The 26014-nt window shown below is 41.2% G+C and overlaps 1 protein-coding gene across 1 annotated transcript in view; it reads right to left on the bottom strand.

The window, feature by feature from the left end:
• LOC110173633 (coiled-coil domain-containing protein 85A-like) overlaps positions 1-20375 on the bottom strand; it is a 73223-nt gene extending 52848 nt beyond the window's left edge. The window contains exons 1-2 of the mRNA XM_055162464.1: positions 20169-20375; positions 15769-16777 (exon numbers count right to left, since the gene is read on the bottom strand). Coding sequence (XP_055018439.1) covers positions 15769-16777; positions 20169-20375 — 1216 coding nt within the window. The remainder of the gene's footprint in view (positions 1-15768; positions 16778-20168) is intronic.
• Positions 20376-26014: the final 5639 nt, after the last annotated feature.

The following is a 26014-nucleotide window of genomic DNA, read 5'->3' as shown; positions in this document are numbered from 1 at the left end:
GCCAATCTGGAGTCAGACTCTATATTATGAATAGGATTTTCTGACAGACAAAACAGCAAAAAAAAACAGGATCATGTAGAAAGAGTTAATATGAACATTTAAAGACCAAAATGACGAGGCTCACGGCAGCAGGTGCAGAGAGACAGAACACAATATTCTAATGTGTAATCAAAAGTGCACATAGGCTTAGGGAATGTGCAAATATGAATAGAATACAAGACTGTGAAGAGCTTGTCTGTAAAGACTTAAAGCTCCTGTTGGTGCATCACTCATCACTCCATGTCAGACTTGGTCTTGTATTTATTTATGTTCTATGGTGGATGTTTGTGTGGTGCTTTTGTCGTTGTGTTGTCCTGTCTTTGTGATGAAGCTGTGGTTCCCTGTCCCAAGACAAATTTCTCCCATGGGAGACAGTAAAGGATTATCTTATTTTATCTTAATGTAAATCAAAGTCAGTAGGAGCCAGAAGAGCAGCATGTGAACTTCCATTTGGAATGCGGTGACTAGAGTGTTAAGTCCAATTTATGGCTGAGGGTCAAAGAGAGTCTACGTCTCGAATGCCCCTTCCCCCCTCCTCCGTAGGATGTCTGCATCAGTCAGCGTGCACCACCGAAATGTTCTAAATACACATCAAACCGATGCAGACAGCAGAGGAAAGCGACGCAGACAACAAGGGCTGTGATTGGTCCTCTCTACCATCGTTAAGCATACATTTCTGCTTTCCTGCTTCATTTTGTAAACATGAACTCCAGTTTTAATTCCTCGTCTCCTAGCGTTGTGGTGGTGAATTACTTTGTGGCGCATAGACCTCGATGCAGATCAAATACTCAAATATTTGCTGAAACAGGCGGTTTTAATGTTCTGGAATTTTATGGGCAGATATGAGGGTGGGTAGTGATTACACATGAGCAGGTCAGGACTAAATCAGGACTAAACCAGGACTACACCAGGACTAATCTTGGACTTAAGATTTACGGCTGCACACACCTCCGTGTGACGCGGAGCTCTGAGCTGGTCCTTTCACCTGTGGTCACTCAAGGGACAACACTGACACACCTCCAGACCTGTCCCGACAGTGAGTCCTGGTTCAGTTCTGGTTCAGTTCTGGTTTAGTCCTGGTTCAATCCTGGTTTAGTCCTGGTTCAGTCCTGGTTCAGTCCGTGGTGTGTGCGGCGTAAAAGTCCGGCATCTCAATGAATGTTTCTTCTGCTCAGTAAATAAAGCCTGTGAAGTGATGTCATATTTTGACAGTCGAGTCGCGTCTGTGAATTCGTGTTTTTATTGAAGAAAGTGTAACTGTTTCATTTCATTTCATGATTGTAATTCTTGAAGTCTTAATGTTTCAATTCATATTCTGATGGATGCTTCAGTTAGAAAGCTTGTAATCTGTGTGTGATTTATCACAGGGCAGGTAACGAGTGAAATGTTACCGGGTCCAGGCGGGTGCGGGTTTAACTTTGATAAAATCTCGGGTTAACGGGCGGGTGCAGTGCTGTACTGCGCGGGTGCAGGTCTCCAAAAATGGACCCGTGCAGAACTCTGACGCAGATCCATAAATCAAAACCGACGGTGTCAGTGTGCATTGAATCGACGCAGAACTAAACAACGGCCTTTAGCTGTGTCCATTTATACACAGTCTGTGATTCCACAACAAGGACACAACAGCAGCAGTGTGCAGTTGGAGTATCGTGTGTATCTGTGTTCTTATCTCTCTATTCACTTCTCCTTTATCCAGCCTGAGCTCAACATAAACTCAACGAAATGAGCCTCAGCAGGGGGGCCATTTGAATAAAACCCCTCCTCCTCCCTCACTCCCATTTTCTCCTCCCCCTCTCATCTCCTCTCTGTTCTTTCCCTCTCTCCTCCCTCCTCCATCTCGTCCTCCTCCCCCTCTCCCTCCCTCTTCTTCCCTGTGTGTCGCTGTCAGCTGATCAGAGGAGCTCTTCATAAACCTCCAGAGGAACCCCGTGTAAACATGTCACTCCGGGATGAAGAGAAAGAGGAGGAGGAGGAGGAAGAGGAGAAGGAGGAGGAGTCTTCATCTCTGAGTGGTTAAAGTGATGGGAGGATGTCTGACAGAGGAGACGGCTCACGGCTTTTTATAGAAACAGCATTTACACGATTATAAAGGCACTTTGACTCTCCGGGACAATTATGTGTAATAATGTGGAGAGCATCACTTCACAATAAAAGAAATGAAAAAGTCACATATTACACAAAATGACTCTTGGGTGTTTAAGACATGTTAGAATCTGGTTCCCTCCTCAAAACAAGACCTGGAGTTGTGTTTTGTTTAATTCATGTTTGAATAATTCTTTATTATTAGACTGTCTACATCTCCAAAGGTCAAACTGCTCTGATCCACCTTGTGATGTCATAAGGCTTTTGGTATCATTACCTCCGCCAAGGAGGTTATGTTTTTGCCGGCGTTTGTCTGTTTGTTTGTTTGTTTGTTTGTCTGTTAGCAACATAACTCAAAAAGTTATGGACCGATTTTGATGAAATTTTCAGGATTTGTTGGAAATGTGAAAAGGAAGAACTGATTTCATTTTGGGGGTGATCCGGAAGAAATCCTGGATTCTGGATCACTTTGAAATTTTAGTTAACATTGTGGTAAATGGGGCCAAAAATTTTGTTTCTCAATATCTGGGTTAATTATTGACCAAACCCCATGAAATTTGACTCAGGGATGGACAATGGGATCCTCTTTTATATTCCAAAGGCTGATCCGGATCTGATCCAGAAGACTGATTTTATCACAATTTATATCAAAAATGGGGGTAGTCCTTGGCGGAGGTCAGCGCTCTCTGACTGCTTTTCTAGTTAAGACTACATTTACACTGAAACAAATCACCGTATCACCGTATCAGAAACAATCTGCATCTAGACACGTTGTTTTTGTGTCCGCAGTCCTTCCCTATCCACACAGCTTTGAGCATATTTGTTTACATTTTATAGAAACTAAACTTAAAACCACATGACTCATTTGCATAAACTAAGCACTCAAAAAACAGTTCACTATTATGCGCTGATGTGGTTCAGCTTCTGTCAGACCAAAGGACCCGACTCAGTGGAATATGAGTGTTCTTTCTGTGACAGAGGGGTGTTCTGCTGATGGTGAGTCTGTTCTGTGTTTCTATCACGTTGGAGATGGTTCATGTTAAACTTTTCAGAGATTATACGTCTGCAGGTCGTGCACACAGACACACGTTTATATGAATGGACACATATTCTAGCCTCTTAGTGTTTTGGCGGTGAATTACTTCACGGTGCACAGACCTACATCAGAGTATCAGTGTTTTCAGGCGTCCACACAGTGCCAGATCAGATCTGTACTCAGATGAATTTGTGATAGTTCCGTCTCTGGGGCTGTTTTCAATCGGATTAGTGTGAATGAACACTACATCCACAACGAAAACGACTCGAATACGAACTAGTGTGGACGGGGCCCAAGAAGTTGCTGATACGATACATAGGCCATGATATGATACATATCTCAATACAGTGCACTTTTGATTTGATACAATATATTTCAAATCGATTCGATACGGCTCAATAAAAAATAAAGGCTAAATCATGTCTGTGATACTAAAAGTCTTTGTTAAACCACTTTTTGTGCAAAGTTCATATGAAACACAAATGTTTTAATCATCAAAACAGTGAAAATGTCAAATGTGTCGCATAAAACAGTTTCCTTCCTCCAAACAAGCAATAAAACTGTACATCTGTAACAAAATAATTGAGTAAAATATACCAAAAAACACTCTTGGTGATATATCGATACAGCAGCCACACATTAAATTAGATAATTGTACATGTTTATAACACTTTTATATCTTTACTCTGCAGATGTTTCACTGTCTTATATCTCTATTCACTGTTGCGTCTTATACATGTGAGTGTTTTCTGTTTGTGCTGTTGTTTTATTCTTCCTCTTGGCCAGGTCGTCACTGTAAATGGGAAGGTGTTCTCAACTGACTTATCTGGTAAAATATTGAATAAACAAAAATGAAATAAACATTACAATATATATCAATATTTCAATATTTTTGCACACCCCTATTATATAGTGATAGTTTTCAAGTTAACAGTACCTTTTACCTTTAGTTCAGTAAAGACTGGCAATTCCAGGATTGAAATCATCCAAATGATTCTAGTGAAGGCGTATGGTAAAGTTTAAAAAACAGTGGAGCACTTCCTGTATCACCACATGGCATCAAAAGATAGAAGTATGGAATTGTGTTGTGTGTGTGAATGAAATGATGAAACAATATTATAATACAAATCAGAAAATAGCGTAATACAGGCCCTTAAAAATTGATTACTGATTTATAATGAAAGATTGGATTTTCAATTGTTTTTTCAATATTCATTTCACCTTTCAAAACTGTTTCAGCATCTCTTTAACAGAGAATCTCTACTGTTTCCCAGATAACAAGATGAATTCCGGTGATACTTGAGTTCACAAACTCTTGAGAATCGTCTTGTCTCTGCTTCTGTAATGAACGGGCCAGTGGAACGAAGCCAAAGGTGAAGCGCTCAAGCTCACCAAAACAAACAAACACACTTCAGCCTGTTGTAGCACAAATACAGACGACTTAGTCTGTGAAAAATAGAAGAGCTTTGTGTATTTGTGGAGGGAAAGATGTCTGCTTTTCTCTCAACTGGATGTAACCATGGACTGTTTAAATAAATAACCTGTGTGAAGTTGGTCCTCCATCAAACACAAACCTACACCAAAACTCTGTTTATCATTTGGGCTGCTTTAGTTTTTCAGATATTAACAATTCTTTTATAGATCAAATTGGGGTCAGCAGCCCCCAGGAAGCTTCAAAATGCTCTAAAATGCCCCAAATCGGTGTCAGTTGTACTTCGTTTGTGCTGTTTTGTGCTACAAAAAGTTTAGTTTGTGCAATTATGCTTCTTAAAACGTCATCCAGCCCCTCAAAATGTTAAATATCCTCAAAACAGGCAGATAATTATATGAAATATTTGTGTTTTGTTTGTGCTGTTTTGTGCTGTGACTATTTCCATTTGTGTGATATATTTCTGAAATTATTCATTATTATTCAGCAGCAGATTTAGCAGAACTCCACAAAACCAGTGAAGATAAATGATTCAGGCTGTGGAAATGTCTGTATTATTATAGAAAATATGAATCAAAAGGAACTTACTAAATATTGATACAGACTTTTCTACAGCCTCGGATCGTCGGCTGAAAATAAAACTGCTAATATCTTAAGAACCATAATCGCACAAACAAAACTTTTTGCAGCACAAATGAAATACAAATTATTGACTCCATTTCAGGCGTTTTAGAGCATTTTGAAGCTTCCTGGGGGCTGCTGACCTTAATTTGACCTGTAAAAGAATCATTAATATCTGAAAAACTAAAACAGCACAAACAAAACTTTTTGCAGCACAAACAGAGCACAAACGATTGACAGAGTTGTTGTGGAGGTTTGTGTTTGATGGGAGCCAACTTCATATATAAATCACTACTGGGTCCGGTCAAGTGGTAACGGAGGAAAACAGGGGCAGATTTTTGACATTCAAATGTCTCTTATTCAGAAACTAGAGGGACTATTGAAATAAGTAAAGTATCAGAATGTAGGAAAGAGTTACACTCCAACAGGGTCAAGTTAAACCTGTGATATTCTTTCAAGTTGTTGACAAAAAATGTAAAAACTCATGTTGGTAACGGAGGGAATGAAATATGCAGCACTTTTTGGGCAATAAATCCAAACAGTGATAACTCTTGGTTCTCACTTCCATATCCTTAACAAACTGGTTTGAATATTTGCTTCATATAGTTTTCTACCATATGGTACAAGATTAGGTTGAAAAACCTCTGACTTTTTGAGTCATGAGATTTTTGATTAAGAAAGATCATGGTAACGGAGGGAAAAGTAACGGAGGGAAAATTGTGCAAACAAGTAGAAGGTGCAGGATTTTACATCATTTGTCAGTTTTTTAATATTACTTCAAAATGAACGGAAACTATTTCTATAAAATATGTCAGTCCTTCCAAGCAAATTTTTATCATTTTAAATACTTTTTTTTTTTTAAATCATGTACCTTCATCAACAGTTCAAAGATGGAATAACACAAGATATGATGAAATACATCCATTTATTGACATGATTTGCAGGTCTTTGAAATTTGGGAAATAATTTTTGTTCCATGTTTCATACATGGTCTGTTTAAAACATATGGAACTTTAGAACCAAAAATGGTACAGAAAAAAGGTCAACAGTTTCATAAACTAGAGTACATATGTATCTGTTCAATACATTTTTATATCAGATGCATTAATTTTTGGCCTTGCTGTTTACTTCTGCTTGACCGGGCCCACATCCAAATAGAAAGTGAGCATGGGTTCTCTTCCAGCTCCATCAACTCTGGCTTCAATTCACTTTAGATTGAAAAACCTTCACTCCTCTCTCTGTAACTGCTGCAGTGAGCTTCATCATTTTGGTCTTAACATGTGTATTTCATTATTTTGTCCATAAATCAAGATATGAAATTTAATAAGTCAAATCAGGCGCCTCTTTCCCCGAGGTGCCTCCCGCTAGTGTCAGCAGCAACAGGTTTGATTGACAGCATTGCTAAGCGCCCGCTCCCTGTCAAACCAGTGATGCAGGCAGCGGTGTTACCTTCAAAAGCCTCGCTCCTGATTGGCTCTTTGGTTGCTGTGATACTCGCAGGTTGAATTGCAAATATGGAAGTCGGCTCCACATTCACTCCAACAGACCTTTTTCATGGGTAAGGTTTGTGGAACTTCTGGTTAATGCTTTTCAATGGCAAAATGTGTGTGTAAATGTCTGGTGTGTTCTCCAGCAGCTTCATAAATCTGCTAGTCTGATTCATCAGCCGGTTTCACTTCGTAGAAACCATCTGGCCTCGCAGCATTAGGATTCATCCGCTCGACGGTAGACGGGTACTTTTTTATTTAACCACTTGCTGTTATTTGGTCGTGACGTATGTAATGCTCCACTAACGGGGCTAACTGGTATATAAAGCTTTTCCCTCTCACATTCGACCCCCACAGTATATTAACCCCGGGGTGAACATACTGCTATAGTAAAGTGACCCCCCCATAGGATTTTGACTTACTTTTTTCTTTAGTATTTACTTATCTGATCATTATTTCTCATGTCATTTACTTTGATTATATATTGCTACATATTCACTTTCTTTTAAGGTATTTTAAGGAATGCTTTGATGGAGAACGACTTGGTATTTTGTGTAAATGTTACGTATTGTTAAAATTGCATATACAGAGCAATCTTGTCACTTTTTATATTGTATTTTATACATTGTTTTTAGTTAGCTATGTTCAGATAATCCTTAATCATAATGTCAATTTAGACAATGATTTGTAAGAATAATGACCTTGAATTTTGTCATGTTGTGTTATAATAAACATATTGGGGGTCAGATTACTATAGTCATAGGATTTTGACCTCCTTTAAAGATAATAGATCATTGTCAATGTTCAACAAATATTACTTTTTAATTTACATCCTCATAAGTCTAATAAACATATTGGGGGGTCAGATTAATATAGTCATAGTTATCCCCCTATTGAACGACTCAAAATGATCAGCCCTGTCTATTTGAACAAGATTCCAAATCATTACACATCACTTTGTTTATCTAAATAATTAATAACTACTTATCTCATTTTCAGTCAAATATGTGTTTTAACAACTACGTCATTTTTAACATTCAAAAGTTATAATCAACATAAAAAAAATGCATCTGAGTTCTTCAAAAAACACTTTTAAATATGTCAGTATATGTTTTAATTTGCAGATATAGTATTAATAGTTAAAGTTTTTCTATAGAATTCAAGTTGTTTATTAATAAAATATAGATTTTCATAGGGGGGTCAATATTCTATGGGGGGTCAACATCCCAGAATAGGATTCTGACTCTGGGGTCAACATACTATATGGTGTGTGGACCCCGGGGTCACCTCACCGCGGGGTCAAAATCCTCTACTACACCAGCTTTAAATCCTCGATCTCAATAATCTTTGACAACTCCAGTGTTTAAGCAAAACTATTATTACACATTTATTTTGATTAGAAAAGGTTGAACATTACATATTTTGAAAGAAGGGAAAACATGCAGAAATGTTTCAATAAATATTTTGTTTGGCCCACGACTTAGTCTCAGTTTTAAATTTTGGCCTCTGTGAATTTGAGTTTGACACTCCTGATCTACATCATGAAATCAATTTATTTATTTATTTTTTTAAATTCTAGAATCAGTCAGAGTTACAATTTACTTATTAGGGAAAATACGACACACATTTACACATTTTGCCACCGAAAACCATTCATCGGAAGTTACCAGGCAGGATTTCCAACCGTTGTGAAAAAGGTTTATGACTTCCAGCAGCCTCGATGAGCTTCGCCGTGGGTCATATTCTCTTAGTCCTCTTCTTTACACAGTCTATGGATTTAACTGACGCTTCGACCGATCGGATTCAAACATTCATCTGAGCCTTTTCCCCGCCCACCGCCGCTGCAGATTGATGGTTCAGTTAAGAGAGAGTTACAAATATCAATAGTGCATGAGTGAGGTTAACCACAGCTAGTCCTCCAGGTTTTCACTCACACTTCAAATCAGTGTGAAGAGCAAGAGAAGACACAGCTCCTCTTCTTCACCACGGACATTTCACACAAACACACTGGTATTGGATCGGTATCGCAATATCAGACCAAACAGAACACATAGTACTTTAAAAATACAGGATATCTGGGTCTATTGTTTCCGTCAGGATGTGTAGTAATCCTTTTATATTCTGTCTCTACTTTGACGCTCTTTATCTTCGTGTCCCTGGTTCTTCACTCGTCTTGCCCGTCCCTCTACTTCCTCTCCGCCCTTCTCTCTCACCTCGCTCTCCTCTTCCTCTCCTCTTCCTCTCCTCTCCCTCTCTCTCTCAATCTGTGTTTTCATTTTGGTTTTGGAGACAAATAATGAAGAAAATGGTTGCTTTTTGCATTTTCTTATTTTTGGTTTTATTTTGAAAAATGAATGAACAAATGATACACGGGTTTCTCTCTTTTCTCTCCTCCCCTCTCCTCACTCCATCTTCTCTGCCTCCTCTTCTTCCTCTCCTTTCCCTCTTTCCTTCTCTCTCCTCCACTCCTCTCTCCTTTCCTCTCTCCTTCCTCTCTCCTTTCTCCTCTCTTTCCCTCTTCCTCCTCTCCTCTCCTCTAATCTCCCTCTCTATCCTCCTCTTTCCTCCCCTCTTCTCCCTACTCTTCTTCTCCATACTCTCTCTCCTCTCCCTTGCTCTCCTCTCCTTCTCTCCTCCCCTCTCCTCCCTCCATTTCCTCTGCCTCCTCTCCTCTCCCTCTCCTTCCCTCTGTCCTCCTCTCTCCTCCCCTCCTCTCCTCTCCATCCTCCACTCTTCTCCCCTCTTCTCCCTCTTTTCTCTCCTCCTCCTCCATCTCCCTCCTCCTCTCCTCCTCTCTCTTCTCTCCTCCCCTCTTCTCCCACCATCACCTCTGCCTCTTCTCCCTTATCTTTTCACACTCTTCTCCTCTCTCATCCCCCTCCTCTTTCTCTCAGTTCTCCCCACTCCATCTCCTCTGCCTCCTCTCTTCTCTCTCCTTTCTCCTCCCTCATTTCCTCTGCCTCCTCTACCTCTCTTTTCCTTCTCTCTCCTCCCCCTCCTCTCCATCCTCCACTCTTCTCCCCTCTTCTCCCTCTCTTCTTCTCCTTCCTCTCTCCTCTCCCTCCATCTGCTCTGCCTCCTCTCTCCTTTCTCTCCTCCCCTCTTCATGTCCTCTGCTTCCTCTCTTCTCTCTCTCCTCCCCTCTTCTTCCTCCATCTCCTCTGCCTCCTGTCCTTTCTCTTTTCTCCTCTCTCCAACCCTTCCTCTCCATCCTCTACTCTTCTCCCTCTCTTCTAACCCTTCCTCCTTCCTCCCCTCTTCATCTCCTCTGCCTCCTATCTTTCACCTCCCCCTCTCTCTCTCTCTCTCTCTCTCTCTCCTCCTCTTTCTCTCGTGTTCTGTGCCTCTTGTGTGTTTGTGAGTAAACCTGCTCCCTGGACACTTTCATCACCTTCACTCCCACAATGCCGTGCTGCAGCTGACAGGCCCCGCCCCCTCCGTCCCTCAGGTGTAACCTCGGCGCGCTCTGCTCCCTCGCGGTCCCTCGGGTGTGACCTCGGCGTGTCCTTCTCGCTCGCGGTTGTGCGGGTTAGAGCCGGTCTCTGTTACACTGAGGTCGTTTAAGATCATCTCCACGAACACGACCGACGCAACCGAGACATCTGGACCGTTTCTGTGTTTAAAGGGCCCGTCTCATGCAAAATCAACTTTTCAGAGCTTTCTACCTTCTAAGAGTGATGTGTGAGTCTTGTATATGTCGCCGAAGTGTTTTTTTACGGAAGCCGAGAGGGGTCAAAACAAACGCAAGCGCCGCAACAAATACAAATGCGACAACACAACAAAAAGCCACAATGGAAATGACCGCGGGACTCTATTTTAAAGCAAACGCCACAACAAATGCAAACGCTACAACACAAACGCAAATGCCACAACAAATTAAAAAGCCACAACACACACAACAAAAAGCCACAACACAACAAAAAGCCACAACACAAGAAAAAAAGTCACAACAGAAATGACCGCGGGACTCTATTTTAAAGCAAACACTGCAACAAATACAAACTCCACGACACAAATGCAAATGCCACAACACAGCAAAAAGCCACAACACATCAAAAAGCCACAACACATCAAAAAGCCACAACACATTAAAATGCCACAACATATCAAAAAGCCACAACGGAAGTGACCGCGGGACTCTATTTTCCAAAGGACCAATCAAGCGGCAAGTGAAGAAGAAGAACTACAACGTGAAAAGTAAAGGAACAGAGAAGTTGGAAATGTAAGTAAAAGTAATTTATTGTTTTACTATTATTCGTTTCACGTTGTAGTTCTTCTTCTTCACTTGCCGCTTGATCGATCCATCCGGAAAATAGGCGAGTTTCAGCTGACGTCATTGTTATTAAAAGCCCGCGTTGCATGCTGGGAAATATTTTGGTCGAAGGCAAGGAACACGATAGCGGTCAAACACAGTATAATAAATTCTTGGCCAATTAATCGTCCTGGCAAAATTTGTTATCGTTACAGGCCTTGATCCTACGTCACATTTGGAGGGCGGAGCCTGTGCTTTCTCAGGACGGGCAGGGGGAGGAGCAATAGTCGGCCTTTCATAGTTCCTGGTCTGTGACTGTCTCTAAGAAATCAGTAAGATTTAAGAACTATTGTGTAATGGATGTTCCAAAACCCAAATTGTGCTTGTTTATGTGCAGAAGATACAATGTGAAAAGAGTGATTTTACATCAGATGGACACTTTAAACTGTCCTGTCTAAAAGTGTCTTGATTGCAGAAAATGAATATTGAAACTTGCATTTGTTTTTAATGAGACAACATAAGAATTAAAACCAAAACTGTCACATAACACATTTTGAAATACGATATATCACTACAGAAAAATATTGCAATAAATCCTGAAAATACTTCATGCCACTAACTTCAAGCAAGATAAGGCCAGGAAAGTGCATTTCAAAGACTGTCTCATTAAAAGCAACAGAGAAACAGCAGAATGAACCGATAATTAGCCAAAGCAGTTATTTACTCTCCTCTCTGCAGGTCGGGTTACATTACTACATAAAAATGGAAAAAATCTCCTCACTATTGCAAAGAAAAAACACCCACGTTAAATAATGAGTCCCAAAATATTCTATCTGTTTTAAGGCTGTAAAATCCCTCAGCACAAACTTTATACACTTTTCTCACACAGGACAGGTGCAACCCTTTTTACATCCTTCTTCAAACTTATTGCTGCTGTCGTCCTTTTGTTATTTTCCTCCTTCTTTATGAAACAAACCAAACATTAATTTATTCCGTAATGGAGCCCTACAGCACACAGTCCTGCACAGGTCCGTTTCGGGAGACCCGCACCAGTGCAATACACCACCACACCTGCCCGTTAACCCGAGATTATATCAAACATTTGCACTGCACACGTCACGGACTGAACCAAGACTAACCCAGGACTAACCCAGGACTAACCCAGGACTAACCCAGGACTGACCCAGGACTGACTCCAGGACTGACTCCAGGACTGAAGAGGAGGACTAAACCAGGACTAACCCAGGACTGACTCCAGGACTGAAGAGGAGGACTAAACCAGGACTAACCCAGGACTGACTCCAGGACTGAAGAGGAGGACTAAACCAGGACTAACCCAGGACTGAAACAGGACTCAGTGTCGGGACGGGCTTGGAGGTGACCGCAGGAGAAAGGACCAGCGTAGAGCTTCGCATCTCACGAAGGTAAGTGCGGCAATTTGCCCGATCGCACATTTCGGACAACGTATTGCTCAGCCAAGATTAGTCCTGGTTTAGTCTTGACCCACCCGTGTGTAATTACTACGCACCCATAATACGTAATAAGCGTTCATATGCTTTTTTTTTAAAAAGCATGCAAAATTGCATTAAAACAAATTCACGAAACAGCGAGACCGCGAAAGGTGAACTGCGATATAGCGAGGGACGACTGTAGTTTCATTTTTCATATACAGGGCTGGGTATCATTAAAAAGTTGCAGATACGATACATACCTCAATACATAGGCCATGATACGATACATATCTTGATACAGTGAGCTTTCGATTCAATACGATATATTTCAAATCGATTCGATACAGTTTAATAAAAATAAAGGCTAAATCATGTCTGTGATACTAAAAGTCTTTGTTGAACCACTTTTTGTGCAAAGTTCATATGAAACACAAACATTTTAATCATCAAAACAGTGAAAATGTCAAATGTATCACATAAACATGTTTCTTTCCTCTAAACAAGCAACTGTAACAAAATAATTGAGTAAAATATACCATAAAATACTCTTGGTGATATATCGATACAGCAGCCCACAATATCGATACTGTATCATCACATTAAGCGATACGATATATCGATATTTCAATATTTTTGCACAGCCCTAAAGTCAATATAGTGAGCTTTCAATTCAATACAATTCGATACGATATATTTCAAATCGATTTCATACGGTTCACTAAAAATGAAGCTAAATCATGGCTGTGATACTAAAACTCTTTGTTAAACCACTACTTGTGCAAAATTAATATAAACTTTCACAATTTAATCATCAAAACAATGAAAATGTCAAATGTGTCACATAAATGAGTTTTCTTCTTCTAAACAAACAACAAAACTGTGGCGCTGTATCAAAATTATTTACTAAAATATACCAAAAAATACTCTTGGTGATATATTAGTACAGCAGCACACAATAAGATCGATACTGTATCGATATTTCAATATTTTTGCACACTCCTATTCATATATTATATGATAAGTCAATATAGTTGAGTTTATTTCTTTAATGACAGGGACAGTGCACAGTCTACATGAACCTGAACAGGAGAGATGTTTGTATCAGGTTGTAGCACCAGTGCTCATTTCCACGTGTCGTCCCTGGGCAGGTTCATTGATTGATTGAATTTAATTGACCTTGACTATCAAGTGTTCTTCCTGGAGATCTGTAGCATGTTTTGGGTTGATGGGGAAACTGGAGCACCTGGAGAAAACCCATCCAGACACAGGGAGAAACATGCAGACTCCACAGTGATGATGGTGACAGGTGGCGTTATCGCTGGAATATTCTAAATTATGGGAGGGACATTTACACAGCGCTTCTTTGTGTTTTGGGGCAACTTGCAAACATTAAAACGTAACAAATGGCCGTTAATTAAGGCATTAGTGACTAACATGTGAAAGACACTGCTGCGTTGTATCACTATAAGTTGCACTTTTTTCATGGTTTGGGTGTTTCCTGCGACTTCTACTCCGGGTCGACTTATATATTAAAATGTTCACACTGAAGCGTTGAGAGGTTCTAGTCTTGTGTGTGAGTATCTGCTGCTCCTGTTCCTCCTGTACCACTGTCACTTCACTCTACTGCACATGTCTCCTGCAGAAAGAGCCTCTGTCCTGTCTGTATCATGTCAGTCGATTGCACCATTACTTCTGCACCACTGAACAATTTTAACTTTAAGAAGTGACACAGTGGATGAAGAATTCAATGGATTTAGTGGAGTGACATCATCACCTCCCCTAAACATGATTTTATTACAACAGTCATGAACAGGCAAGTTAACTATCAGTAGCCCAAATATGAAATAGCATTACAAATCAATGTTTGTCTTAATTGTCTTTTAAAATAGTTCAATGACGAAACAGATTTGAGAGTATTTGCTAAATTATTCCAGAGGTGAGATGGAGAGTTTGTTAAACTTGTTCTGTTCTGTTGTTTATGTTATATTTATCTGAAGAACTGTTCATATGTGACGTTAACAGTCTGTTGTTCTCTCTTCTGTTATTACTACAACTTGACTTTACACAGGAAATGTCGCTTCCTGGTCTCTGGTTTTATTAAAATACATTTAATATAAGTGCATATAAGTGCAACCTATATATGTTTTTTTTCCTTCATTAAACATTTTACATTATACATTTTTTAGCTGGTGCGACTTATACTCCGGAGCGACTTATAGCCCAAAAAATACAGTAAGCATTAGGGACGGGCATTCGTTGAAATTTTCTTAATCGATCTTCGGAAGGATTAACGATCGATTATCGATTAATCATTAACATTTTTTTATATTAAAATGATCATCATTATTATTACTATCTGCACTACTAATCTGCATAAATAAATTCAACTTTACGACAAATAAACCATAACGACTCTAGAGCCACATCAGCTGTTTGACATTATAATGTGTTTACTTCAGTTTTGTTCAAACTCTCACAGAAACAAAACTTAAAACCGCATCGCTGATTTGCATAAACTAAGCGAAGATAAAACTACAGCTCTTGTGTCGCTGATGTGGTTCAATTTCTGTCGGATTAAAAGACATGACTCAGGTCAATACAGGTTAGTGTGACCAGATTTGTGTTTGTCAAAACCAGGACAGCGTACGGGGGAAGGGAGGTGGGGACTCGTCATCCACATTGAGCGACTCTCACCTGGTAAAACTTTTTCCCACTGGACACAGAAACATATGTGCTGCTTTATACACTGTGCACATGGACTCACACTTGTCCCTGAACGCAACAGAAAGTGTGGAATTTCTTGTACAAGTCATCGTTAAATACACATTTGTGCTTCAGTACGTTGCAGACTGACCCACTGTTTGTGTCTCGCTCCTTCTGATGCAGAGACACATGTACACACCTGTTTGGTCACGATACACACAGCAACCTACATTCAGTTTGTCGATTAAAATTAACATAATCAATGAAATTCTTAATGATCAATTATCGATTAATCGACTAATCATGCGCATCCCTAGTAAGCGTGAATGGAGCCTATACAATTTCTTCTGCAAGAAAGACTTTAACTTTAAAAAATTATTTTCCTCCAAACACATTGATTTGAACTTCATTTTGATTGACTTTTAAACTGCTTCTGTTTTAACTTTTGTGTAGATAAAAGTTGAATAGGTTGTTTTCAGTTTGAAAGAAAAACTCATCCTAAATCTGCAGCGTTTGTGTGTTAAACGTGTGAATGAAACAAAACACAACTCCAGGTCTGTTTGTGGTGAGGAAACAACATTAGAACAGATTTAAAAAAAAATCCTGTAACCCTTCAAAACACCATATAATGAACACCAAGACATCTCTTTGTACTAAACCGCTCTTACCGTTGTAGAGGCTGTGCTGTGGACTGGCCTCCTCCCCCGCTGCTCTCCGGCGCCCTCTGTCTTGCCCCGACGTCCCTGCGCCGTACCTCCCTTTGCCCAGCTCCACGGCGCCACCCTGCTGGTACTGGTGACTCCTTATTGACTCCGGACTTCCTACGATCACCCGATTTTTGCGTATATGCTCCGGCGTCGATATGGGCGACCCTCCGCAGCTGCTCGAAGGCTTCCCGGGCCTCGGCGACCTCTGGCTCAGCTCCGGACTGGATTTATTTTTCCCCGGCTGTTGCGAAATGTAAACGTGTCCTTTTAAATCTGAATGTCTGGGTTGGTAGTCACACGGTTGCCTGCTCGGGGACTTGTGTCTACTGGGAATGTGCGTATCCAGATTCGTTAGAGATCCTCCACGTGGTCTACAGCTTTGAGGAAAGGTATGGTATTCCGGAGTTGAACTATGCCTTCTTCCAGTCGAGTTATGTTTGGGATCGGTACATTTTCCAGATATTTCGCATTTTTTATTATTCTCCAATTTGCCGTGGAGGTTGTATCCTAAATGCAGTTTGCTGTGGGGATTGTCGGGGCTGTCCGTGCTTCCCGCGCTGGACGTGCTGCTCCCATCCCCGACGTCGCGGAGCAAACCGGGGGCGGGGCTACACTGGCTGCTCTGGCTGTCGATCGAACCCCTGCACCCGCCCTGTTCGTTCATAGCCCCGCCCCCTCCGCCTCCCCCCACGCCGCCGTTGTTGGCCACCGCCGCGGCCCGTTCCTCCTCCAGCATCAGGCACACCTCCTTGAGTTCGAGGTTCTCGCGCAGGACTTCCGCCTGTTTGGACTCCAGCTCTCGCAGCTTCTGGAGGTAAATGGTGACCTCCTTACGCATGATCCCGGCGCTGAACCGGCCCAGGCGCTGCCACTCTCTGGACACGCGTTTGCCTTTCTGTCGATCGTCGTCCAGGAAGCAGCAAAGGTCTCTCAGCTCTTGGTTGTCCTCCTGGAGCTTCTGGTTCACATCCTGGATTTTACAAAAGAGATAAAATGGAGATTATAAAGTTAGATTTCGGAGGAGTAGTGGTGGTACTCAATTTTGTTAACGAAAATACTGATTCCAAAGCAAAAAATACTTAGGTTAAAGTATCACATGAAAAAACTACATAAGTAAAAGTATTAAAGTACCTGCTTAAATGTAATAAAGCTGATGTAGATACAGATTTGTGCTGAATTCTCTTCAACAGAAACAATTATATTTTTGTTCAAACTTTGACCTTGACAAAAAATAAAGTCTCACAAGTACAAATGTAGTGAAGTAAAATAAAAACTATCCACTTTTAAATGTACTTAAGTAAAGTACACTTTTTGCTTAACTACAGTACTTTACTACTTTTACTTCATTATATTCCCCCACTGCAGAGGAGGGACAGTGAATATACGCTACAGGGGATAAATACAGTTATTAGATTTCCCATAATATCTCATCTATTTCTCTAAAAGTCATTAGTGTGAGTAAACTGTCTTCTCTCCGTTTTAAACTCCAGGCGTGTTGTGTTCAGACTGAGCAGCCGTCAGCCAATGTTTCATTTGGAGCTAAAAGTAGAAACGCAGACACTTTTTCAGCAGTGGCTAATAACAGTCAGTCATTAAAAGACCCAACAGCGTCACAAACACACACACACATACACAGGCACACACTCACACACACACTCACACACACACACTCACACACACACACTCACACACACACTCACACACACACACACACACACACACACACTCACACACACTCACACACACACATCACACACACTCACACACACACTCACACACACACACACACACACACACACACTCACACACTCACACACACACTCACACACACACTCACACACACACTCACACACACACACACACACACACACTCACACACACACTCACACACACACTCACACACACACACACACTCACACACACACACACACTACACACACACACACACACTCACACACACACACACACACACACACACACTCACATACACACACTCACACACACACTCACATACACAACACACACGCACACACACACACACACACATACACAGGCACACACTCACACACACACTCACACACACACACACACACTCACATACACACACGCATACACACACACACACACACACACACATACACAGGCACACACTCACACACACACACACACTCACACACACACACACACTCACACACACACACACACACACTCACACACACACACTCACACACACACACACACACACACACACACACACACTCACACACACACACACACTCACACACACACTCACACACACACACACACACTCACACACACACACACACACACACACACACACATACACACACACCACACACACACACACACACACACACACACACACACACACACACACACACACACACACACACACACACACAATAAAACACTGCTGTGGTACAGGACTTCTGCACTGTCATGTTGTCACTATATAAATATTCTGGCGACAGTGGCTCAGTGGTTAGAGCAGCTGTCCCCTAACCCAGAGGACTGATTCCCACTCAGACAAAGTTCTGTGATTGTGTCCTTAGGCAAGACACTTCACCCACATTGCCTAGTGTGAATGTCGTTCACCACCACCTTGTGTGGTGTGAATGAATAATGACTTGCATTTATTTATTTAGTAATGAATTAATCATTGCATTTTTTATTGCGCCTTTCAAGACATCTTCATTATTCATTCTCTAGACACTCAGTGAATGATGAAACTATTGTAGCCACAGCTGCCCTGGGGCAGACTGACAGAAGTGAGGCTGCCAATCTGCACCATCAGCCCTTTCGACCACCACCAACACTCACACACACACCACTTTTATACTACGCAATGTGGGTGAAGTGTCTTGCCTAAGGACACAACAACAGTTTTTGTGGCACCTGATTTTCCCAGTGTCTCCCATCCAAGTCCTGCCCAGGCCCAGCCTCTGAGCTTCTGACATCTGACGGGATCAGGTTTTGACAAGCCGATATGACCACACTTTAAAACTTGATTTCAATATAAAGGATTTCACTCAATACTCGATACTGATACCAAACCACAGTGAAGATAAATGCTCCAGAATGTATTTTTTAACTCAAAATAATCTGTTACATGAGATCTTATATTAGATCTGATAAAGCACAAAATTACACAAAAATTATTCAGGAAAACTTAAATTTGGTCCTGTGAATGTGATTGTAGCAGTATCGATACTTGTTCAAATGAGTAACTAGTATTCATAGGCCTATTAGCTTTAGTAGCCGTCAGTATCAGATTTTTTATATTTTTTATTTTATTTTTTTTTACATTTTTCACATTTGAGAGCTGTAACTGACCACTTGAAACCATTTTTTACAACTTAAAAAAAAAATTATTATTATTTGGTTTAGGCTTATGCATTTTTACCATGCTCCCCAATTATGCTTAGCAGTGTAAAATGTTGGACGTGTACTGTACTGCAACATCAACTCACGAGGAATACTGTAACTAGAATAACTACAAATACGCCACAAATACTACTGTTACAGGCAGTGTTGGGAAAGTTACTTTTAAAATGTATTCCCCTACAGATTACAGATTACATACCCTAAAATGTAGTTTGTAATGTAATCCGTTAAATTATTTAAGGTAACGTAATCTGAATACTTTGGATTACTTGATTTGCTGTAGAGAAGCAAAGATGAGGAAATCTTCACATAAGATGTTTTATCTGCTTAAAGACAATAAAAACCCTTAGCTGTATTAAAAATATTATTGATAGAAGAGGAGGCACGTCCATCCAGCATGGTTTAGTCCTGTTAAATCCTGTTTTAGTCCTGTTTTAGTCCTGGTTTAGTCCTGGTTTAGACCTGGTTTAGATCTAGTTTAGACCTGCTTTAGTTTCCGGGAATGAGTGGTATTTAAAAAAAAGGGAAAAAAAAAAGAAAAAAAAGGGGGATATAGCCCAAAATGTGAAAACAGGAAAATCCCACCGTGTAATCCACTTATTTCAACAAAGTAACTGTAATCCAATTACCACTCACTGAAACAGTAACTGTAACCGAATACAGTTACTCATCATTTGTACTCTGATTACGTAACTCAGGTACATGTAATCTGTTACTCCCCAACACTGTTTATAGGCCTATTACTACTACTAACCTACTAACATCATTATGCATGGTTCGTCCAGTTAACAAATGTATTAAACAAAAATATTAAACTGCGTAAACTTTCTGTGGCTCGATGCAGAGACACGTGCACGGGTCTGGAGTCCGCTCGTGCGTCCCTCCTCGCGCTCGTACGTCCGTCCCTCGCCCGTGCGTCCCTTCCTCGCGCTCTTACGTCCCTCCCTCGTGCTCACCTTGAGGCTCCGGATCTCCGTGAGGTGCTGCTGCAGTCGCCGGTTCACTTCCCGCATCAGGTTCCCGTGCTCCACGATCACGCCCCGCTTCTCCGCCTCGGTCCTCCGCAGCCGGCGCACCAGCTCGTCCTTCCCCCACCTGTGCAGCTCCTCGTCGGGGATCTTTGACAGGTCCTCCCCGGCGCCTCCGCTCTGCTTCTTCTCCATCCTCTCTCCCTACTCCCGCTAACTCCCGCCGGGGAAAGCGAGTCCGTGCGAGCCGAGGCCGAGCGCGCTTACGTCGGCCTCATGGTGTCCCGAGCGCCGGTTCCCCGTTCGCGCCCACGCCGCGGTGCAGTGTTCCCCGCCGAGGAGGAGCCGAGCGCGGGAAGGGACGCTCCCACACACACGTGCATAGCGCCGGGTCCCGCTCCGAGCTCTGCCGCCGCACGAGCCACACCGACACAACACACACACCGACAGAGGGAGAGAGAGAGAGACGGAGAGAGAGAGAGAGAGGAGAGAGAGACACACCGACACAACACACACACCGACAGAGGAGAGAGAGAGAGAGAGAGAGAGAGAGAGAGAGAGAGAGAGAGAGAGAGAGAGAGAGAGAGAGACACACCGACACAACACACACACCGACAGAGGGAGAGAGAGAGAGACGGAGAGAGAGAGAGAGAGAGAGAGAGAGAGAGAGAGAGAGAGAGAGAGCCACACCGACACAACACACACACCGACAGAGGGAGAGAGAGAGAGAGAGAGACACACACACCGACACAACACACACACCGACAGAGGGAGAGAGAGAGAGACGGAGAGAGAGAGAGGAGAGAGAGAGAAAGAGAGAGAGAGAGAGAGCCACACTGACACAACACACACACCGACAGAGGGAGAGAGAGGGAGAAAGAGAGAGAGGAGAGAGAGAGAGAGGATGAGGAGAGAGAGGAAGACAGGGAGAGAGGATGAGGAGAGAGAGAGGAAGAGAGGGAGAGAGAGGAGAGGAGAGAGAGAATGAGGAGAGAGAGAGGGAGGAAGAGGAGAGAGAAAGAAAGAGAGGAGGGAGGACAGGACAAAGGGGAGGAGAGGTGGGAGGCATGCAGGAAAAAAGAGAGAGAGAAGAGGGAGGACAGGAGAGAGAGAAAGTTAGAGAGGGGGAGGAGAGGAGAAAAGAGAGGAGGGAGAAGAGACAGAGAAGAGGGGAGAGATATGAGGGAGGGGTGAGGACAAAGAGGAGACAGAGAGAAGAGGAGAAAGAGATGAGGGAGGGGAGACAGAGAGGAGAGGAAGAGAAAGAGGAGGGAAGGGAGAGGGGAGAGAAAGAGAAGATGGAGGTGAGAATAGAGAGACTAAAGAGGCAAGTGCAGAGGACCACATCCATCTCTCTCTCTGTCCCTGTCTGTTTCTTTCTGTCCTCTTGTTTCTGTGTGGGACAGCGCCCTCTGGTGGCTCTGGTCACTGTCACACAGGAGGACTGGGCTCTAGTTGGACGGTTTGTAAAGAGGCGTCGTGCACAGATCAGCTCTAATACACACGACACACACACAGGTTTTAACCCCAATGCCCCACAACACACCACCTGATACCCAAGAGACCGATTTTAAAGCTACAGTATGGAACTTTCTGGAGATGGCCTGATCCAGTGGAAATGAAACCCATACTCCAGGACATGCTCCAGGTTTAATGCCATACTGTGGAATATTAGAGCCACAGTAAGTTTTTCTAGGTTTACAGTCCAATAAACACAACCAGAATGAAATATATATACATGTTTATATTTTAACCTATTTTTTGGCTAAAAAGTTACACACTGTGGCTTTAATTTAAGATATTTGTGGGAAATTGTGGGAATATTTAAATATATATGTGCCAGTGTACTGTATATATAGCCAATATTCAGCATAGGGTAAAAATTTAATTTATATTTATATCTAATATGGAACATTCCAAGCAAAGAAATAATCAATCTATAACATCTGTCTAATGTATATAGCAAGTAGGAGACCCTCCATCTTAGAAGTTACTTGGTGCATCTTTAATGTGAATGAACTGAATTGAAACCACATCTTAAGAACCTTAAGAACAGAATGTATTTGTGTAGATTTTTATACTGATTAATCCTGAACCAGCACAAGAATCAACACTGAAGCAGAGCAGGGAACAGGTTTATACACAAAAACACATGTGACATCATAAGAAACAGCTTTAAAGGATTATTATTTCAAATTGTAAACACACTCTCACACTCACTTCGAAGCATTTTAAACTCATCTAAGCCTTGGTCATAAATAAATAAATAAATTAATTAATTAATTAATTAATTTGTAGTTAAAGGTGCACTGTGGAACCTTTTCTCAGTGTGACATTAAACAGCTCCACACAGCAAAAAGTGGAATGTTAAAAGAGACTGTCACAGAATTGATTTTATTGGATGCATGACCTACTAATACCTACACTCTTCCAATGACCCCAATTGGAATCAATACATTTTTGCAAGAAACAAATTTTGGTTTAAGATTTTTTATTATATATTGATCAATAAAAGAGTGATTTCATTTTTGACATGTTCATTTATAACTTTTTATTCACATTTTATCACAAAACAATCAATCAATCGGGTGTCAAAAAAATGTCAAAATCCATTGTGTGTCCATCTAATAATAATAATAATAATAATAATAATAATAATAATAATAATAATAATACATCACATTTATATAACTCTTTTGACACTCAAAGATGCTTTACAGATCATTCTTCATTCACTCCACACCTGGTGGTGGTAAACTACTACTGTAGCCACAGCTGCCCTGGGGCAGACTGACGGAGGCGAGGCTGCCAATTTATCGGCCCCTCTCACCACCATCACACACACACACACACACACACCACTTTCATACAAGGCAATGTGGGTTAAGTGTCTTGCCTAAGGACACAATGAGAGTTTTTGCAACTGGCGCCGCCCTGTGGCTCCTGATTTTCCTAACAGTTTCCCATCCAGGTACTAACCAGACCCGACCTCTGAGTTTGTGAAATATGACGGGATCAGGCTTGGACAAGCCGGTGTGGTCTGTCTGTTTGATTATGGAGGACAAACAGAGAATGAAAAATGAACATACAGTAGGTCCAAGGACCATAACACCATCCACGCACATGTACACACACAAACATCTTCTCTCTTCTGTCCCTCAGGAATCCGAGCTGCCATGATTCTCTAGATGAGAAAACAAAACAAGGACAATGTTTGAATGGCACACAAAACTATAAATCAGTATGTAGCTATAGAAATAAATGTCTGTGCATTTATATGCAAGTAAAAACATGCACGCATGCGCGCACACACACACACACACGCACACACACACACACACACACACACATACACACACACACACTTGAATAATCAATAATGATAAAAAAAATACTAACATGTATGTTTCTGTGTAAAAATGAGCTCCTGGGTGGTGACGCTGCTGCCATCACGTGTCAGATCAGAATTTGCCCACAAAAAATTGTAATTTTCAATCCCTCTCCCTGTGCACATGGCGCCTGCTGCCACTCTGTCTGGGCCACTGTCGTTGCTTATTGTACCATGACGTTAATGTCCCTTCACTTGTGCTCTTCACTTGTGCTGAAACTGAAAACACGTTTGTCTAGAGTGTAAGTGTGTGCGCCATAGAGCACATCCTGTGCACACCTGAAGCTGATGCGCACAGGGGTACAGGTCAAACATCTTAAATGCACCAGGTTTTACTCACATTTAGCACAACAAATATGTATGTCACATGAGCAAATCATCTAAGTGTCTATTTCTTACCTGGTATAGAACCGAAAGTCCTCTGGTGATGAGGTGAAATCCACATACCAGCTCCTGTCTGAGCTCCTCCAGCTCTTTGCCTCTGCTGTCATATTTACTACCATCCACGACGACAAAAGGACTCGATACATACTCGTGGTCTTCAATCACGGAGATCGGAGCTTGAGCGAACTCAGCACAGTCGTCTAACTCCATTGACTGATTGACAGGTGCATCAGTCAGGTGGCCTCATCCATAGCTGATGGTCTGGGAGGTCGAGGGTGCTGTTCCCAGACTCTTTTAAAGGAGTCGCTTATCTAAGTCAGATGTGTACTTGTCAGATATTATGTGTTTGATTATCACCGTGTGAGGGTGGTTCAGATGACTTTATGATCACTTATTGCTTAAAGGTGTTAATCAAATAATAGGTGCATGAAGTGAGAAAAAGAATAGAAACTAGACAGTAAACAGCAGAGAGATGGAAAGAATGGAGTTAGATAAAGGTCAGTGTGATGCTACTTCCTCTTTGTGCAACATGTTTTCTCTGGTGTGTGACAGACAGAGCAGACTGGGGGAAAGGTGAAGAGAGACAACATGGCGAGTCTCTTGGAAATCTACAATGAGGAACTGGACCAATAAGAAGAAGACAGCCAAAAAAAGGCTAGAAACCTCATTATTTCTAACCTTGTCAATGTCTTGACTATATTTTCTATTCATTTTACAACTCATGGTGGTAAATAAAAGTGTGACTTTTCATGGAAAACACAAAATTGTCTGGGTGACCCCAAACTTTTGAACAGAAGTGTATATATTAAGGACAACAGAATATAACATTTAGAAAATAAAACAACAATCAACATTTAAGAGTTAACATTTAACAATATTCAGCATAAAACAAAGACAAAAACATAAAGCAACACTCACAACAAAAGCCCCTCCATTTCACCCCTAATACCCACACGACACAAAAAAAATCAAACCTAAATACAGAATTAAAATAAAATAATAATAATAACATGGTAGTGCAGCATATACACACAGCTAGGCTCCCTAACACTGACACATTGCGGCCAATTCATAATTGAAATTCCTTTTGTCTGTTTTTTTTTTTTTTCTTTCCCGCTCTCCCATTTTTAAATAAAAAATATAAAAACTATTTTTAGTCCCTACACTTAAACTAATGTTATTTTGACCATCATCATTTCCTTTCATCGTCTTTCACCATCCATCACAATCTCAAGGCTTAACCCTAAAGGCATTTATTAATTATTATTATTATTATTATTATTATTATTATTATTACAACCATAATACTTACTATTGTATCTACTATGAATTACAATAATTACAACAATAACTCATTTCATTATTATCATTATCATCAGTAGTAGTAGTAGCAGTAGTAGTAAATGTTTGTATTTATTTATTTATTTATTTTTGTATTTATTTATGTATTTATTTATTTTACTATAAATAGTGGATATATGAATAGTATATAAGTCCCTACTTTAAATTCTTATGGCCGACAACAGTTTATATGCTATATTTAGCATATAAATACACAAACTAATTTTCTCCCAGATGTTTAAGAACTTCCCATCTCTTTTATACTTTTTTTTTCTCTTTGTCCATTTCAATTGGAATATGACTCTCAAAGAAGGTGGAAAATACTTAGTCCTGTCCTAATTAGATGTGGAAAACAAATGTTAAATTAAAGTCGCGCGCGGTGATGGTGGCCCTCGCCCCGGCGCGCACCGCCCCCCCACGCGACCTCCAGGGACTCGTGACTGCCATGCCACGCCATTCTCTCTTCCCGACAGCTCCCGAGGCCGACAGCTCGTCCATTAGACACATTACATAATGCACCTTTAAATATTGTAAGGAGTCATTGCGCCCCTGCTGGCCAACAGTGGAAAATGCACCATGTCCATAGTAGACTTTATGACTTGTAATCATGCATAGAATTTAATTCCCAAATTTGGTACAAAACCAATAATGTTGACGGGTCATGTCTATGGTAGGGGGCGCTATAGAGTTCACTTTTCATATGTTTTATAGTGTTTTATAT

This window comes from Boleophthalmus pectinirostris, unplaced genomic scaffold (assembly GCF_026225935.1).
Source record: "Boleophthalmus pectinirostris isolate CB_2022bp ecotype Guang Dong unplaced genomic scaffold, ASM2622593v1 HiC_scaffold_5, whole genome shotgun sequence".
Classification (NCBI taxonomy): Eukaryota; Metazoa; Chordata; class Actinopteri; order Gobiiformes; family Gobiidae; genus Boleophthalmus; species Boleophthalmus pectinirostris.
This window is presented reverse-complemented; position numbering and strand designations above follow the sequence as displayed.